Raw genomic sequence first — 20,159 nt, 5'->3', positions numbered from 1 at the left:
TAGTTTTCATTAGTAAACAAAGCTCAGCTCAATACCAGATTATCCATTTTATGTGAAGCTGAATTAAAATCGCTGCTTTTCTCATTAAAAACAAAGGGATGTTCCCCTTAGATTAAAAGGAAGGTGGACTATATCACAACCTCTTCCAATACAGTTTCAATTATTCCCCTACAGTGTCCCTATTCTCAATTCAGACTTATTTCTATATTTATTTAAGAAGTCACCCTTCCAGGATCTCATGATGTCTTTAGCACATGGACGTATTATGGAGTTTGGTGCCAGGAATGCAGTACAAGAGGAGAATTAAAAAAAATAAAACAGAAAAAAAAAGGAAAAAATCTGAAAAAAGAACACAAAAGCACAGAGAAAACAAGCAAACAAATGAACCAAAACACACGAGGCTTTAAAAATGAGCAACCACAGTGGGGTTCCACTGCAATTTGATTATGTAATAACCTCTTTTCGTCTCCCAGAAGGTAATGCAGAGTTGTGAAGTTCAAATGTAATACAGAGGATGTTGTTTGTTAGAGTGGAAACAAAGTGACAAGCTAGTTATAATGCCAGGCCTGTTTCCGATACTTTGGGAGAAATACTGATGTTATGTGTTGAGTGTCAATTTGAGTTAGTTTTATTTAGTTCTAGGAACAGAAAGGCTTTGCCTCGCTCCCAGGGTGCACACAACAAAGGTTAGACCCTTCCCATACGCTGAGTTTACTTTAGCTGTAAATTACATGCTGTGATAAAGCGGCATTTCTTCTGTGAGTAAAGTACTGCCAAATTGGTTTGTAGAGAAGAAATGGTTCTTCTTTAATCTTTTCCTTACTATTTGCCATGGATCAAATTCTTCCACCTTCTCCCAGTGCACAGTGCCTTACTCTTACAAGCCACCCTACTGCAGGATATGGCATCACTAAACAAGAGGAAAGTTTGTTAACTCTCACCATATTTTAATCATGGGGGTAGGACTGAGTCAAAAGTTTTGCACAGATTTCAACCTGTTTTCTCTATAGTGAAAGCTGCTTTGGATGGCAACTAGGGTCGGAGATAGGGATCAGTACCTACCCACAGAACTAGACTGAGAAGTCTGGCAAGTTCTGGTATTTGACGTCCAGCATGTGGTTTTGTTTTAATTGATGTTTAACTAACAGTACCTTGGGCCCTTCTGAAAAAAGTCACAAAACACTCACAGTTTGCCTCTCAGCTGGTCATGGAGCAGGCTTGTTCTGTAACTGAAGAACTGTGCCATTTTCAGCGTGTTTTTGCAAATGTACTGGGATTGTCATGAACGTGCAATGTAACATAAAGACATATTGGTATTTTGGAATACCAGGGAACAGAAGCGAGCTTTGGAATGGTTACTCTACCCATGATTTAAGATAAAGATGAATAAAGAGTTCATGACTGATGATTCTGTTCCAAATCTATCAGATAAACCACCAATTGTTACATAATTGATTTTCTGGTAAAATAATTGCACAAGACAGATTTCTGCAAGTGGAGAGTCTAGTATACGTATTTTTAAGGCTCTGTTTCTTTTCACTAAGATTATGTCCTTCTGGGGACAAACATTTAGGTAATTACTGTAATTATGATAAGAAGTCCATTTCCCATATGAAGTATAGAAAATGAGTAGCCACACAGGACTGTATAATTACATTTATCCCCCCTCACAAGAAAATCTTTCACTCAGCCAGTATGAGATTGTTTATTTGATACATCAGTGTTAAAATCATACAAACACACATGGAAGAAAATTAGGAATTAAATTATGTCTTCTCTTTGAGTCCCATTAGGGGAGCTGAAGGGAGCAAAGAGAGGACAAAGTAATGTGAACTCAGTGTGAAGGAATGTAGCTAATGTTCCTTATCTGACCTCATGCTGAGCAACAACACCAGTACGGAGCAATTCTTCTATGGCATCATCCTCGTACCCCAGCATGCCCTTCAGTATCTCCACTGTATGCTGTCCAACAAGCGGAGGTGGTTTGGGATGTGACACGGCAAATTCACTGTATCTGACAGCTGGTCCTGTAAAAAAATCAGAGAGAAGGGAAATTATTTTCAAAAGCTACTGCCCGTATTTATATTGAAGTGTCTACATTAGTTTAAAGGAAAGTATTTCATTTTCATGGCAGTCTTATCAGAGTCCTTACCACAGAAATGTTATATTCTGGAATTATAGACTAAAAATATTCCAGTTCAGAATAATGTACCAATAAGCTGGTTTAAAGTAGTTCACCCAAATGTAGAACTGCTGAATATTTGTTCAATGTTAAGAAAGTCTTCTCCTTGTTCCCAGTGGTATGTATATCTGGGTGCCCCGAGTCATCCTATATCACAAATCTACCACTCTGCTAGCTGAACGACAAAGCCCAGCCCACACAATGGGACAAGGTGCAGAAATCCCCAAATCCCCATAACTCCATCTACAACAAGAGAAGGCACAAACTTAAGAACGCAATGACACGTCATGTTAACACACTGTTGAAGTAGTGCAGTGGATGATGGAAGCGCCATCTCCAGTTAGCAACAGCTCAGGTACCTCTGCAATGTCCTCCACTATCCTGTGGCGATGTATCCTGTGGCATCATGCACAGCAAAGATATTTCCAGCTTGTTTTACATTTTCCATCAAAATTATAGGTAGCAGCAGCCATAAGAAACGCAACAATGGTTTATTTACTCTGGGAAGAGTAATTTCAAAGGTGGAAATCACTCAGGGAAGTTGGTGATTATATGAGGACTTTTATGTCTATTGCAGGTAGTCAGATCTCACTTTTTAGCAATCCTCTGCACTAAACTGAATAGAGAATTCAGCACGGTTCCTTAGCAGACTAGTAGCTATACCATTATTGTTGGTCTCAGAAGAGTGAATGAGCCACAAATTTTCCTTGGGATCAAAACTGAGGTCTTTGCCTACGCATTACAGCTTTACTAAGAAATGTAAAAAAATATATAGGGTGCCCTAACAGGCAGAACTGCGCTTGACTTCTTTCTAAAGAAATAGGATGCTAACCAGCAAGGGAAATGAATCACACAAGAAGTCATCCTGTAATGGCAAGAACAGGGAAGTTCATTACCTGACTTACTATTTCTTTAAGAAAAGATGCTGACAAAGGTCATGCAGTTTGCCAGAATATGTCATTTTTTAGAGAGTCTTCTTCAACTGTGATCAAATTATTAATACAGTAAAGGTATCCACCTCCAAGTGGGTCAAAATAAGATAAATGATGCTTAGAAAAATGGGCATTTTCTTGAGCTGATCTGGTATATTCCTGATGAGAATGCTCCTGGAAGGGCTCAGGTATAATGGAGGCTGAATTGGGAAAATATGTTTCAAATTATTTAACTTCAAGTTCAGTTAAATACTGGAGTAAATAATCACACTGAAAGTACTAAAGAGATGACTAACAGCCAGCACGTATCTATTAAGAACAAATAGTGTACACTTGATCTCTTGTCTTTCTACCAGGAGAAAGGCTGGAGGTGAGATACATCCCATCTAACTTTAGATTCCAAGGGCCTAGATATAGATGTTTAGTAGCTTATACTCCCTTTGGAGTCACTGCAGATGAAAAGACACAAAGTGTAGTTCTTCTAAGACACTGGTAAGTGACTAAATCTGGCCAGATGAATTTTGATCACCTATGTTTCTCCATAAAGGAGATGGCAGACAAGTACCTTAGATGCAGACCTCTACTACCCAGACATCTAAAGTCAGGTGAGATGACTTTCTGACCACTAGGACGCCAGATCAAGATTTGACTTTCAGAAAGAAAATTCTCTGCTATTTTCCATAAACTCTCAAAATAAATGTGGTCTAGGAAAATCCAAAACTAGGTGCAACACTGAGAGGGAAATCATATTCAAAGAACTGCTACTGCTGGATCTTCTAAAACAGAAAAACGTTTCAGTTGAGCTCCAGAGCAACCTGTTCAAGATGAAGCATTAATCAGTATATTTTTAGTGGGTTGGCTGATGGGCCTCAGATCATACCTGCACAGGTTTCTGAGGACTTCAAGCTAAAGCTGACAGTGAGGCAAATTTCACAATGATCTGGCTATGCTGGAGAAATGACTGATAAAACAGGGTGAAATTAAATAATGTCAAGGGGAAGGAACTACATTTAATTATATAAATACAGGGTAGGGGAGAAAGCAAGGTAGGAGTAGCTAGAGGTTATTCTAGATCACAAAGGGAAGATGAGTCAACAACATCGTGCTGTTGCAAAAAAGGCAAGTCTTACACAGGGATGTACAAACATGAGATAAACCTCCAGGACAGATGAAATAATGTTTTTGCTCTAGCCAGAGCTGGCAGGTCACAGCTGGAGCAGTGTCTGGTGTGGGGCCCCCACTGCAAAGCCATCTGGAACACCTGAAGAGGTTCTACAGGACAGCAACTGAAATAATCAGAGAAAACGTGACAAACTTAACAAAGTGGGATTCTGGACCTAAAAAGATGGGCCAGGGAAAACGTCTTCAAAACTGACTTCAAAAAAATGTAAAAAACAACCAACAACAAAAAACAACAACAAAAAAACCCCACCACAACAAAAAACAACACAAAACAAAACAAAAATCCAGGCAATCTTTCTGCAAGGAGGAATTAAATAATTTTTCATGTCCATGATGAATGAGAAATATTTGAATAAAATTGCAAAGGAAACTGAAGTTAGGTATTAGAAAATAAACTTTAGTAGCTATACACTTTATACTTGCTTGTGCAAATTTTTGCTAGTATAAAAAAATGTGTATCTCAAATCCTGGGATTTTTTGCAGGCACATCAAAAGACACAGAATAAAACCTCTAATGAAAGAAAAAATAATTTGACATTAAGTGTACAACAGGCACAGAATGCTTCCTACTTCCCAGAAAAATTAATCTTACAGACTAGAGCATTCTAGAAAATTGCACAGCAATTATAAAACCAGTGTCTTTCTTGAGCTTTTATTGTTTGATGTATAATTCATCATGCTACTTTTCACTTCGATAGAGTTATAAAGTTATCTACATTCATTCAAAGGAGCTACTTGCTAATGATCCATCATTAACGATTCTCTGTTCTTTCCTTGTGTAACTTCTACTTGGCTTCTGTGGCAATTAGGAAGGTGCAAAGCTTGCCAGTCAGGCTTCAGCAATCCCACGCTCCTACTGAACAACAACGCTCCCAGAGAGCAACCGGCAGAATGCTATGCAAATACTAATTAAACACAACTGCCTTATGAAGAAACCATCCCTTGAGGCAGAGAGAGGTGAACTGCTTTAATTAAGGTCAGCAGCATTTGCATGTGGGTAAGTTACAGGGAGCCTTGCAGATGAAAACAGGCCTCTGCTGGGGTAGATGCAAGGTTCCTAGCTGGAGGAGATAAGACAGCAGTCACCTGTGCACCCTGGCTGTAAGCAAAGCACTGTACTCAAGTCACACATCAGGTTGAAGGGACACAATTGGTCACCTGAAAAAAGCAATGAAGGGATGGGTGGTAGCTGTGATTTACCTTCGTCCTGTTAAATTAAAAGAAGACTGTTTTGTTGGGGTTTTTTTAATTATTTGTTTTGTTTGTTTGTGGGTTTTTTTTGTTTTGTTTTCTTTGATTATTATTACCAATAAACCAAAGGGCTCTTTCATCACTTTTAAATTCCAGGCTAATTTCTAATTTTCTTTTATTATTATTACCATTTTGACTTTGGCACATTGCTAAAATACATGCTGTGCATAGCATGTAATGTACAAGAGTTAACAGTGCAATAACAAAATTTTTATCAGTTGCAACCACAATGACAACTGTACCAAGATATCTTGAAGACTTCCTTACTACTTGAACTCAACATCCTTGTAATAAATTATATTTCTTTCATGCCTATCTACTATATAGTATTGCTAGTCATCAAACTGAGCTATCAGGCTAAGACATACTGAATGTATTAAAGCAAAAGACAAAAATGAGATAAGATCACTGAAAGACGTCCACAGGAAGGGCCCTGGAAAAATTAAATGCCTTTGAACATTCAGCCTAAATGGGTGAAACACGTGGCAGACTTTGCAAGGTGTCACTGAGCACTGCTGAGATTTGGAGCTGCAGAAGCAAAGTCAGTTTTACTCTACAAGTAGCAGAAATTAAGGTTGAATTTAAATTATATTAAAGCTGCAAAGCACAGTATATAAAAGTGAATAAAGGTAGTAATCTTTGCTTTGTCCTGACAAATAGCAGTCCTACAGCATCATGAAGCAGTCACCAGATAACACTTTTTCTACAGCACAGGTCAGAGCATATTGAAGCAATCTAATTCTCAAACTGTGTAGAGGGAATCAGGCCAGGGGACAGCCAAGCTCAGGGAATAGTCATGATTATTTGTTATTATTCAAGCGGGACAAGGCAAAGAAAGGGGAAGTTCGAGCTAATGTATGTGCATACATTCTGCTTGCAACATATCATCTACATTTGCGAAAAAGAGCAATGAGAAACCCAACACCATTGGTTAGTTCTATCCCAGCTCACAGTGTGGTTTACATACATGTAGGAATCACACAAAACCAAACCAAACACTTGTGCCTCTTCCAATAACACAGTGTTGCTACATAACAGTTTTGCAATTCCAACAAAACATCTTCAACAGTCAACAGCGATGGCCCAGAGCTAATACATTTGCACCCAGATCCCATACAGGTCAAGTGTTTGGAGCATGCAATCAGCTGATTATGAAACTGGCCTAAGGGAGGACCAGCAGCAAATAAGCAGTGACTTTTAAGGTAATGAAAAGGAAAATGGTACAGAATAGGTCAGCAAGAGGGGCTTCCACATCTGGGCACTAGAAGTGATGTTCGCAAGGATACTTTACTGGAAATAGACCAGGAAGACGTTGTTTTGAGTGTCTGGTCTCTTCCCTTGGGCCACAGCCGTGACTTCTGTCAATCTGTTATTCACAGCCGAGAAGATGGGGTGCCTAAACACACAGTACAGCCCAGCTTGGCTACACTGCCTTTACACCAGGCTTCTTCCCCTTGATGAAACACAGAGTAGAAAAGTTCACACAGACATTAAAAAGTAGTGCACACAGGCTTCAAGGAGGCCTCCAGAACAAATGATCCACTCTATCTCAACTAGAAAACTCCCACTTTTTTCTTTTTCTTACCATAGATCTGAAAGTTTCGGAGCTTGGGGGACTTTTCAGGAATCTACTTAATCACTGGGAAAAATCCTTTCCTCTTGCATTACATTAGAACTTGGAAAAAAAGCGACTATGGAAATAAAATTCAAAGACTTGCTCCTCCTTCCCTCACTGCAGCTTCCATTCCTCCCCCACTTCAAACACAGCCACACAAAGTGTTCACTTGGCATCCAGCAACACTGAGAGGGTGGAAAACTTTGGCAGGATGAGTAGGAATGAGTAACTGAGAGTGGAGAGGATGGACAAACTTTTTCAGATGGTAATTAAAAAAAAAAAAAAGTAAACCATATTCTAGGCCCTATGCAAACATGGATACAAATAAATCAGTAAATCGTAGCAGCAAACCGTAAAATAAGGAGGGCATTAAATAGTAAGAACACCAGAAATATCCACAAGCCACCTCATTACCTTTTCTCATTTGGCCACTGCTGACTGGCATGGGAGAGCTATGAAGACTGTCTAACATTATAAGAGTTGAGAATGTAAAAACTGAAGAATTGTGAGTGGAATGAGTCGATAGGCAGAGCATAAACATAGTTTATGTGTGATAGCCATAGATGGGTGTCTAGAAATCAGGCCACTTTTAAGCCCACACTTAGGCATTCAAAGCATCCATTACACAATTCTTAAAACCATTTGCCAAGTACATTTATAAAAGTACTTTCTCACCTGAAGCTGCATATATAGAAATGCATTAAAAAACAATTTAATGTATTTCCTATCAACCAACATCCTGGATATAATCAGCATAAATACCACTCAACATTTATATAACGCTTTACATTTTCAAAGTGTCACCATACTAGCTGTACCTAATTAATCTTGCATGACTGCTAGAGTAAAGGAAATCATTTATCAGTCACTCTGGTTGCATATTTGAGAGTAATCCTGCATAATTACACCATTCGAATAACACAATTTTGTGAGAGGACTCTTGGCACCAAAAAGCTTTAAGCAAGTTGCAGTAAGGTGCTGTCTACTGCTTCCCACATGTATCACCCCACAACACTAAAAATTTGGCCTAACTTCTTGTACAGACTGACACGGTCCCACTCCTTCTTGAAACTCCCAAAGACCTTAACAGCAGATTCAAAGACAGACAGGAAGGAAGATGACTAGTAAAAATACTCAGAGGTAGCAATTTTAAAGAACTGTAAATTCCCTAGGTAACAAACTGTAGCTCCATTTCCTAAGGAAAAAAATTTACATGTCTGTGTTTTCTAATAATCTGTTTGTCTGCCTTGTCCCTGCCACACATAGTAACTTCTGAATCTGTCAATCTTGACAAAAGTGTAGAAACTCCAGGGAGAATTAAGTTCTTAACAGTGTTGTGAAAAATGACAACTGCTGAAGGACAGGACACCCAAAGTAGTGCCCTGATGACATTAAAACAAAACAAAACAACCAAAAACCAAACCAAAAACCACCAAAGAATTCAGCTGTTATATATTGTTTGGCTGCAAATGGCTCACCAGTAAATGCAGATACAGCTCTCTTAAGAGTCACCTAACACATCCTGTCCTTCCCTGAGGAGACAAAGCATAAAGGACATGAGGAAAGTTCAGGTTATCATAAGGATTACATATAGGGCTCCTAAAGGATGTAAGTCTAAAGGACAACAATATTTAGTTCCAGTGTTCATGGAACAACTTCTAGGCATCTTTTCTACAGTACTGTGGAAGGTACCTTCAAGCTGTGCAAGCCCAAGGCAAGGAAGCTGGAGACTTCTGGTTTAACATAAATTGCTTTTGCAGTAATGAGCTGAAAAACTAGACAGCAAAGGAGAGTAACAAGAAATCCTGCAAAACTCTGAAGGGACAAACCTAGTGAGGCAAGCCTAAACTACTGAAAATCCAAGCTTAAAACATAATTTGTCTGAAGTCATAATCTAATCTATACAAACCTCGACATATAATCCCACTACAGGATGCAGGTTAACCACAAGATGTGTACCTAATGCAGAAATTATGGGGTGAGGCCGAAAGGCTTGTGCTACGGAGGAGGCCAGACTATATGATCATAATGGTTATTTCTGGGCATAAAACATATGAATTTCTGAACTGCTCATAAGAAAAACTGTTCCATGCAACACGATTGCGGTTAAAATGGTTTACCTGAACCTCTTCTGATAGTTGAGAGGTCAAGCCACATATTGTTTCACGTAGACATCTTAACTGTAAACCTAAAGGCCTTAATTACTGTATCTTAAAGAAAGTAATTAGTGAGAAGTGTGCTCCTAGTATTGAACAAAAAAAAAAATCAAAATGCTACCTGAAATGAGCCTCCTGTAAGGACAGAGAATTGCCTAGTTGCAACATGCTCACATGATTCTGGAATCTGAATCATGCCCCTAGCTGTGCAGGAAGGCAAGAAGCTCCTCAGGGCCCTCCTACTGAGCCTGGTGAAAGCTATTTCCAAGTCCCATGCCTTGTGGTTAATGTGACCCTGTATGTTGGAATCAGACACACCAGCCAACCCAGAAAGTGTCTGTATCTCCTCAGTACACCAATTTGTCCTTTTCCTGTGTCTTGCCTACAGCTATAGGTTAGATTCTTTGGTTCTTCAGAGACCCCAAAAGTAATCTTGGACAGCTGTGCATCATCAGAGTAGGAGTGGATGAGCTCTTCCTTACTCTTTAGGCAACCAGCTGAGGCCCAGATACCTGAAGCTGATTCTAGTCTCTTAATCCACAGATGCAAGACAATGTTTACTGAAGAACATACAAAGCCTGATCCTAAGGCTGGGTATAATTTTCTTTCTAATCTCTTACTCACTAAAGCAGCAGTTTTTCAGGGTAGAAGGCTTTAAGCTTTTTCCAAGTAACTGGTAAAAATAACTAAAAATGTTAAGCTTTTGGGCTTTCTTTTAACACAAGTTTGAGAGAATATTCAAAACATTCTCCTTAGCAACTTTTGAAAATGCATTTATTGCTCCCAAACACCCTGACAAGGTTCAAAAGTCTGATCTTCCAGCTCTTAGGGAACATTCTTCTGTGGCCTGTCCTTGAAGTCTTGGTGTAGTTATTTCTGTATCCTTCTGTAAGTGTGAACATTGGAACAGGGTACAGATTATTGCACAGAAGAAAAAGCATTTTTCTGTTGTCCCCTTTTTATACCTCTAAAGAGTGGACCAGCTCTTTTCAGTGCACCTTGTGTGGGGAATTTATGTTAAGATGATTATTTGTGATGGCTCCAATCATGCTTTGCTCTGTTTTCAAAACCAGTGTGTCTGTTCTACAGGTCTAATTGGCATTCCTCTCTGATGGTATTAAAACCGATTATAACAGCTCCTATGGCAGCAATAAGTTCGTAGCCAGAATAGAAAGTGAACTGGGTGGCAAATGGTTCATGACAGAAGCAGTCTATCACATTGCTTTGCTTTATTCCCTAACCTCACCACAACCCATCTGTATATAAGTACAGATGATTTATTCATTTATTTAGGATGATTAATGCCTTACGACATCCATCTTAGCCTGTTAAGAAAAAGAAATTAAGAAATGAAAACCTTCTTCAGTCCATCTGTAGTAGAACTATTTTCAATCACTTCTAAGACTTTTACATTGACTAATTTTTGCTCAACAATCCCTTGTTTTGGCCAAAGGATTAAGTCCCAAAAGGGATGTATTGTCATAAAAAGGCATAGATCAGACATTTAGTAACATGCCAAATCATGTGTCTGTCACATGCGGTACGCGTATTGCCACGCACATTTATTCTACACATCTTTAGACTGTTCCTCTGTGACCACAATACACAGGCATATAAACCTTCACATTTGGAAAATTCAGCAGTTGGTTGATGCTTTCTTGCCTGGTTAGTGACCCACACCAAGTAAGTATCTGCTGAGTATTAAAATAATGGAAAAAGCCATCAGCTGCAGCGCAGCCAAGGAAATTGTGGTGGCTGGAATTCTTCAGCACAGACGACAGCCAGGTAACTCTGTGTTTGAGCACCATGGAAATACTTGGAACTCGATTCTCAAGCAAGGCATCTGTGATTAAGTAGGGCTGAGCACTATGCACAGCCTGATCATTCTTCCAAAAGCTCTCCCACTCCACCCTCCATTTACTTCTGCTGTCCCTTGTGCAGCAGAATGAGGCCAGTTCCAGTGCACAGGGACTTTCCCTGGCAAAGGAAGATGGGAAGGGATTTGATACTTTGTTTTGGATTACTTGAAGAACTGCAAATTACATTTTTAGCTCTTTTTGGGTAAGGTGCCCAGACTCCTTGAGGCATAGGCTACTAAAAATGCTGGCTGAGTTTTGAAAAGCACTGTGCAATCTGGGACGACTCTGTTTTTGAGTGTCATACTTGAGACATCTTTAAAGGGGCCCAGTTTCCAGAAAAAACTGAGGACATCTGAAAATCTTTCTCTTTCAGGATGTCTCAATTTGACTGTGCAGAGACATCTGGTATTCAAAGTAGACAAGAAAAGCGAATATCCCTTCATCGAGCAGGGGAAAGGAAAACTCTAGACATATAACTCCTTTTAGCAACTTCTTTTTTTCCTATTTAAAAGCAATAACCAGGTTAATTCTAAATTCTTTAAAGGGAAAAAAGCATGCTTAAGCTGGAGTCTGTGAGTGGGACTAAACAGGGGGCACACTGCGGATTAGGCTGGTTTTTTCCACCTATTTATAAGCGACAATTTGATCAAACTCTGTCTCAGTGTGAAGGACTGGGAACAGCTTTTTGGCTTTCCATTGTCTGCTGCCAATGCCTGACATGTGATATTCAGCTCATCCACTTGCAAATATCAAAGCAGTATGGGGCAGGAGAAACAGCCGTTTCAAACCAAGCAGCCTCCAGTGCGGTTTTTGGTTGCGTGGGCACGCTGATGTGAGCGTGTGTATGTCAGTTAAGTACGGGCTGGTTCTGTATCTAAGTTCTTGTGGTTTCTAATGTTTGCCAGCCTTTACTCCATCAGAAGGGATTCCAGCATTGCGTTCTCCCCCTACAGTGGGCAAAAGAGTCAGAAATCGTCTCTCCTCGCCCACAAAGACTAGAGTAGGATTAAGAAACAGAAATTTAAGAGTCAAGACACACCCATGAAGAGGAATGAAGCACAAGGTTAGGAAGCCATCCAAAGCTTGGTTGCGTATCCTCTTACTAAACAAAACAAAACAAAAAAAGTCTCTTTTTGCTCAAGAAGGCAGCTGAAACGCTGGGGAACAAAAATTAAAATCAGATTAAAACCAGCCATGCCTAAGCAATATCCCATCTTAAATGTGCACAGATCAGTTTCATTAAAATATTCCCCCATTCTCTCTTTTTCCACCTCCTAATACTTTTGCTGTTTCCTTTAGCTCCCCTTTAAACTGCAAAGTAAAATGCTTTTACTGACGTGGTTTGTAATTTTGAAGCCTTAATCTTAAGCAGCAGGTGCTTAGTTTTAATGGAATTTTTCCATCCTTGAATGTCTGGGAGCATCAGTAGCACCTCCCTCCTACACAGCCTCTCACCTTTGATCCTTTGCCATTTGTACTTGTGGATTTTCATTTACTGTATTTCTCCTGCTTTCCACAATCTGCTTTTTCAGTGCAAACCCTTCGACCTCTCCTCTCCTTTCTTTTACCTCAGGTGATTGGCAAAAGTTGTCTCCTAAAAATCCTTATAAAATATGAAGGGCCTCTGGCTTCATTTTCAGCAGTGCTGTGTCTATTTTACACTGTGCTGGCAATTTAAAATGGCTTTAGAATATTTGTAAGTATTTGCATCACAAGAACAATCATACTTTAATTGCCGGAGGTCCTAGAGCTTCTCAGCACAAAAAATTGGAACCAAAAAACCAGTTGGTTTTACTTCATACAATTAGTTATTCTGGAGTAAGTCTGTGTGTGGGCACTTTTGTTCCATACTAATAGTTTTTTGGTTTCCATTTAATTTTAGCTTTTGTTTAATCTAATTTTAGTTAATTTTCCTTTATAATTGCCTATAATTGCCTATTTTGTAAATGATTTTGTATAGGCACAATCTCAAGCAAAATCCAAGAGAAAAGCATCCACACTCAGTCTGAAGTACCTAGAAGTGTGGATTAAAAGTAGCTGTGTCAATTCCAGTTTGTTTGTAGAAAAAATAGGATTCACGTCCTAACATGAGAACTAGAGATGCTGTAGGAAGTGAATGCCTGCTTTCAATGCCTGCGTACAATTTAACGAAGTCTAATAATCCGTTGTTTCCTACACCCAGGAATGCATCTCCCTAGTTTGTGCTTTAGTTAGTCTTGTATTTGTATTTGGCTGTTAAAGAACATTTCTTTTTATCTTCATTTGCCTTTCTATTGCTTATCAGATACACGTGCATATATAGCAGTGACATGCTGCAGAAACGACCATAACCTTATTCCCTAATAACTTGACACGGATTTGACTGAAAACTCTGCTTTTGGAAACATGAATCCGCATTGTGCAGCAGTAAATCACACGGGCTCACACAGCTTTCTCATAACTAACTTTTAATTGAGTTTTCCATTCTTAACAAGGCAACCCGATTCCAGAAAGTCATCCCAGCTACTTCCTTAATCCACAAAGCTTGGAGGCTATCTTCTGCACTGGCAGCATGCAAAAATGTTTAATGCTAACACAAATACCTTTCATAGATTATTGTGATTCTCAGGCTGATTTCTAAGCCAGCTGTTCTCTGCCTGATTCAATGTGCAGATTTCATTTTAAAACACAGAATATTCCCTGGTTACCTGCCATATAACTAGATTTTACAGGTGTAGGGCATGTTTGTAATGCGTGTTCATCCACTTGAAGGAAAAAAAAAATCATAAAATAAAATACTTTGTGTAGCTTTCCTGGATTCTAATGTTTTCTCCCCAACTTTCAGATACTGTATCAAATGAGGAATGCCAGGAATTACTTCATGCTTTATATATGTACCTGTTACAGATTATATTCATTGATTTCAAAGCCAGCTGCTATTTTTTGCTTAAAATAATCCTTGATGATACACTTTTTTAGTATATATACAAAAAGAACTTATAAACATTTAAATCTACCTTGACTATAGATCTAATACTGCTTTGCTCACATAAGTAGGGTAACTAGCTTCCTGCTCCTCCTGGGGTTTATTCTCTGTGCAGCAATTCTGACATACAAATAACACCAAATACAAAAGAAAACTAAGACAACTCATAAGAAGAAACTAATAATCATCTATTAGTAAGGTCAACCATAGTACAGGCTGCAGAGTTTGAAACTCAAACATTTGGATTTGTCTCCTTGCTCTATCACCAATCAACTCTGTGATCACAGGCAAATCACGTTGCCTTGTCATATCCTTATATTTCCCCTACAGTTTTGTTTACCTTGCCTATGTAGATTGTAAAATGCTAGGAACTGGAGTAGTCTCTTACCATTTGTTTATACAGTGTCTGACACAACGGGCCCCACTTTGTATTGGAATGAAACACAACTAATAATTTTCTGATATCCTGTCTTCCAGAGCTGCTTCAGAGGAGTATGAACCACTGTCCCAAGTTATATCTGATAAATTGTGCATTACTCTGTTGCGGGAGAGATTTCTTTCTAATCCAAAATCCATCTGTCTTCCTGTGCTGCAAGTGATAGTTTCTGGGCAGAGAGCATACTAATCGCAGGATTAAACTCTTAGCTAACTCTTGGGTGGAAACTGTTTCCCATAATGTGGTAAAAAACACATGTTGGTTTCTGTCTGCAGATCCTCGAACATCACAGCCGTGGTCTTGACTGGGAAATTTAGGTTCTCTATTGAACTATGTCTGTATAAAAGAATTCAATTAAAATTAAATAATAACTAGATAGCAAAAAGTATTATTGAGAATTTCAGTGGCTCCAGTACTGATAAGACTGGTTTGGTTCCTCTTTGAAGGCAGAGATGTTTGTGCTGAATGTAATGAATGAACCTTCTCCACACAAGCAGCACACAAACCTAGAGCTGAAAAATGAACTATAATTTCGGTTCTTAGGTTTGTTTTAATTTTACAAACACACAGATATTTGAAACTTCTAAAATCTGAAGTGCATATTTGTATATAACATTTCGCTACAATATCTCACATTTCTGTGGATGTGCACATTATTTATTATTCACTGAGGTGAATGACTGACATTATTGATGTGATGCAGACCCCATTGGCAAGCTGCGAGAAACAGCTGGCCCCCAATATCTCTTCTTCCCATGGATGCACCAGATTGCCAGACACAAATGTGGAGAGAATCTTTCAGAAATAATTCTGCTTACATCTCATCTTCTCAGGGCTCTCCAGTCAAAAGCCATCTTGCTAACAAAATACTAAACTTCTCATACTGTTAAATATAAATGTTAAATACTGAAAATGCTGGAGACAGTCAAACTTTTCAAGAAAAGCTAGATTGTTAGATGAAATTACTTGTTGTTTTAATCTAATATTTATAGTTGTGGTCACAGTACAACCATGCACCCTATCAAGAGTTCTCCACTGTATTTTGCAATATTTGAACCAAATCCCCGTGCCAGAAATCATTCATAAGCCTAAGAGCAAAGTTAGCTGGGTGATGGGGGTGAATGGAGCAGGGTGAGATATGCAGTGGGCCAGGGCAATAGATGCCTTTTATGCTCAGGAGTTCAGAAAAACAGATTCGTGTTTGGGAAAACACAGTTCTCCTAGAGCATGGGATTAAGGATTCTAGAGCAGAAGCTCAGAATATGAATCCTTAGCTTCTGCTCTCACCACCTTCTAACTTCTCTCTGCCCTTATCCTAAGACGGCCTAACCAATCTCCTATTACCACAGTGAGATCTGCCTTTCTGACTAAGCTATTTCCCTATTTCTCTGTTTGGCACTATTCTTTATTCTCCTTTGCCAACTAAGCACATGTGGGCACGCCTTCACCCTTTCACAGAGACTATAAAAGCTGATACAAAAGCAGAAGAACACCCATAGCGGCTCAGTACACTAGACCACTCTCTGACAATGATCAAAAAAAAGTAGATGCTCTTGAAAAAGTATGAGAATACAGAAGGAACATCCAGTATTTCCCCACGATACTTTCCCAACCTCTAACAATTCACCATCTAGCTCCAGTATCTCACCCTCCTTTCACGCATACTCCCCTGTTCTTCTCAAATCCCTCTCCCTAGTCTCCCATTAACCAACGCCTACTCTAACATCCTAAGGATAATCACTAAAATGAACTTAATACACCATGAGATAATATATCCCATGTAGCTCAATTACTCATCAACCTTCAATGCTCTTACTTGTTCCCAAAGCCCACAACTGCTCACAGCACTTTCCATTGAACCCTAAGCCCTATTCTCCCTCACTTTTTCTCCCACTCCTTCTCCAAAACCTTCTATTGACCTTAAATATTTGATACTCTGAATGCCTGATATTCTTCAATATTTATGTTTTTCCAGTCCCTTCATTAATCAGTGTACTCCCTCATCTATTTCTTACACAAGCTTATTATTGCACATTGTACAGGGAAAGCAATACTCAAGACAGAGAGAAGGATTAGCAAGCGCTTCTGACTAAATAGAATGTATTATTTGCTGAATTCTTCCTCTAGATTTGTTAGATCTCTGCAGCTGGGATTTATCCTTAATGATAAGCCAAGTAACCCCACTTCGCAGCATGCACTGCAACTAACATATTTTAAGCAGGTGTGGGAAAATTCAGCAGAGCACTAATGACTCCTAAAAGTACTAGCAGAACCTGAATTCATGCTGGAAGATGTAATGTAAATTTAATACACAGAGTGAATTTTTGTAATTTCTGTATCTGTGTTATCTAGTCTTCTTAGAGGCTGAACACAAACAAAACTAAAACCAGATTCAGACAAAGAAATCAAATAGGGTGGACTTATTTAATTTTATATTATTTAAAACTTTCAGTGGAATTATGTCATTTATGCACATGCAACAGCAATGTTTGGGTACCACAGACTTCTGTACTGGATATGAGAAACAGCCTTTCTCATCAGAGAAATCCAAATGATGTAGGGGGTTTTTTTGTGACTAGGAGGAAGGACATGACCACAGCATCGTTATTCATTCTCCTAGGTCAAATAGCAGGAGTGGACTCTTTTATCTAAAAAGTCTAGATACCCAGCTTCTTAAGTATGGCCCTATGACAAATTAATCCAGGTGAGCTTATGCTTCCCCTCCATCTCTATTCCCAACCAACTAATAATGTGATTAGAGGGAAATAAGGCCACAGTTTTCAGAAACAGCTGTGTAGGAACTCAGGATGCTTTTACTTTTGGATCTGATATGCTTGTGATAGCCCTCACGCAAAGAAAGTGCACTCTCTCACGTTCAGTCTTTAATGCCTCTTCAGCTGGGTAACCAAAATCAAGGACCAAACCACTTCTCACCTTTGATTAGTTCATCTTAATTAGTACTTTTGTGCTGTAGCTGTGCTCTTCTATAAAACCTTCTGAATTCTTTTGAAAATGGTATATACAATGTCAGTCCAAATTCTATTAAAATAAGTATGTCCTGCTTGGTTTATAGACCCGGCATACATGGAGAACACACGTCTGCTTTATATGGTGTGCTTTCCGTGACATGTGGAAACTGCTGTTGAAATCAATGGCAAATGGCAGCACGCAAATAATCCTTACATCTGTGTACAAGCAAACCCACAAGTTTCACAGAAGCTGCTCACATTGGATGTTTTTAGAGTGAGAAAGACAGAAAGGAAAATCACGTTATTCCTCATTAGTTTTAATTAAAGCAGTGGATGATTTCCTTAATCCCATTCACACTAAAAGACTACAACTTGAACAGTTTTTAACAGGATTCAGATTCTAGTTTTTAAATTAAGCTTTGACTCTCACTATCCACCATGTTTAATCAAAAGACCATAAATAGTGCTGCTTTCAAATAAAATATTTAGGATCAGATTCAACAAATATTTAATACTTTAAGCACAGTGTAAAATCAATATGCTGGACTTTTAAAATTATTTAGGAAGCAAGGTATTTTGGTGAATCTGGGCTATTATTAAGATTTTCTGAGGATTTCAGAAATAAGTTCCCTCTCTGAGAGGGCACAAACTGATAACCTAGGGAATGTAAACCACTGATCACTGAAAATTCTTTGCTTTGATGTTTCTGGACAAAAATCACAATGAAGATACACAAATAATGTGCTATTTGCATTACAAGCTAGCACTGAGTTAACAATATCTTCTCAGGGAAAAACTGCAGTTACAGAAAAGCTCTTAAGAAGGAAAAGAAGGGGGAAGGAGAGAGCAACTGTGAATGTGGGAAAATAAAGGAAGAAAACACTATTAAGCTTTTAGAAGAACTGCTTATCTTCATCCACATCTGAATCTTGATCCAGATATGTCAAAATCAATAGTAACAATAATACTATCATCATGTGGAAAAATTCTTTGACTGCACTATAGCACTGTAGCATAGAAATGGGAATACATTGAAATCAGCCTCTTTCCAAGATTTGGAAATTTTAAATTAAGTGATAGAAACAGAGGAGGTCTGAGGTTTATTAGAAGACTGAACTGCAAGGTGTGATATTTCCCTTAAGTGCAAATCAAATACTGTCTGTGATATAGTAACACACTCTTTAGAATTGTTAAAAAAAAGAGGGAGAAAAGGGAACAAAAGCCAACAGAATTGTAACACATCATGCATAAGAATGAGTACTTGTAAAAAAGTGTTTCTGATGTGACAAACTCACTATCAGTTCTTAGTCTTGCAATTCCAGTATAACTGCATTGTGCATTCATTAGTCTTATAAATTGCAATCAGAGTTTGGAGAAGACATAAATTCCATACTAGAACGTCTAGATTCCCATTTTGACTGTTTACATGTGGATGAGCATCCTATTTATAGATATACTGATATTATATAGATGCATATGTACTTGCATTCATACAATGAGATGTTCACAAGATACATATGCTTACATAGCACATGTACAGTCACTTCCATTAATAAGACTGTGAGATTTTCAGATGCTTGCTGTCCACATGGTAGATATAATTAACAAAAGCAGGCACATGGCTTGGGGTTGCTTCCTTCAAAGAAACGCCTGGTCCTTATGAAATGACATCTATAACATTCCCACTACAAATCTGATGGGTAACAACCATTGGATACAGAGGCATAAAATTCTAGCACTTTTATTAACTTGCTATACATCTTTACATAAAGTAGTTACACTGTGTGGTTGTGATCTAGCAAACCATTTCGGCGTATGCCTAAATAACCCAGTCTCCGAGCTGTAATACAGCGATAATGATACTTGCTAACTTAACTCTTAGGATATCGTGAAGACTTCGGTAACTGACATGGAAAGCTGAAGCTGTGAGGCAGCAGCTACAGTGTTGCAACCATTATGACTATTAAACTTTCTTTAAAACAATGATGCTAAGCCTTTTCTATGATGCATGTCAATATGCCTGGCTGCAAAAGACTTGGGAACTTTACACTTGGTGGGCAGGTTCCCTTCATGGTGTGTGTCCCACTCAGCTGTAATCTCCTGTCTACAGTCAAGAACGTGGCAAGGCATGGCATTGTCTCCTACCCACTGATACATTCTCTTTTCAGAAGGCACAAGGGTAGGGGAGAGCAAGGGACAATGAGAATCAGAGAGAGCAAAAATGTTCAGCCAGCTGGATCGCTGAGCTGTGAAGGTCCCTGGGTTGCAGAGAACAGGTTCATGGAGACCAGACAAAAAAGCAGGGAAAGAGGCAGTGAGTGACCAGAGCCTGGAAGATGTCATTGCTCTTCTGCAAAGAGGAAAGGATGGCCCAGTGGTGAGTAGGCACTCAAGGACTGCAGAGCATTAAACTCATTTATTGTGGCCTCAGGGAAATTGTTCTTCATCCCTGTGAAACAGGGATAATAGCTTGTAAGTGGTTCTCAAGATGTTAAGGTTTATGAGTTTATCTGTTATTTAGAAGCAATGGTAATAGCCCGATTGAAGTATCTTAGGCAAACAGGAGCTGTACTTTCCAATTAGATTTATGCAAAAAAAAAAAAAAAAAAAGA

General features: G+C 38.8%; 1 protein-coding gene across 1 annotated transcript in view; it reads right to left on the bottom strand.

Moving 5' to 3' along the window:
* Positions 1-1,863: 1,863 nt before the first annotated feature.
* The window catches only part of SUGCT (succinyl-CoA:glutarate-CoA transferase), a gene marked incomplete at both ends in the record, with an annotated part of 360,317 nt that continues 342,021 nt past the window's right edge, over positions 1,864-20,159 (bottom strand). Inside the window, one exon of the mRNA XM_080338492.1 lies at positions 1,864-2,027. Within this exon, the coding sequence (XP_080194618.1) occupies positions 1,864-2,027 (164 nt within the window). The remainder of the gene's footprint in view (positions 2,028-20,159) is intronic.

Source organism: Nesoenas mayeri, assembly GCF_963082525.1.
Source record: "Nesoenas mayeri genome assembly, chromosome: 2".
Taxonomy (NCBI): domain Eukaryota; kingdom Metazoa; phylum Chordata; class Aves; order Columbiformes; family Columbidae; genus Nesoenas; species Nesoenas mayeri.
The sequence above is the reverse complement of the archived record's forward strand: the minus strand, read 5'-3'. Positions and strand labels throughout refer to the sequence as shown.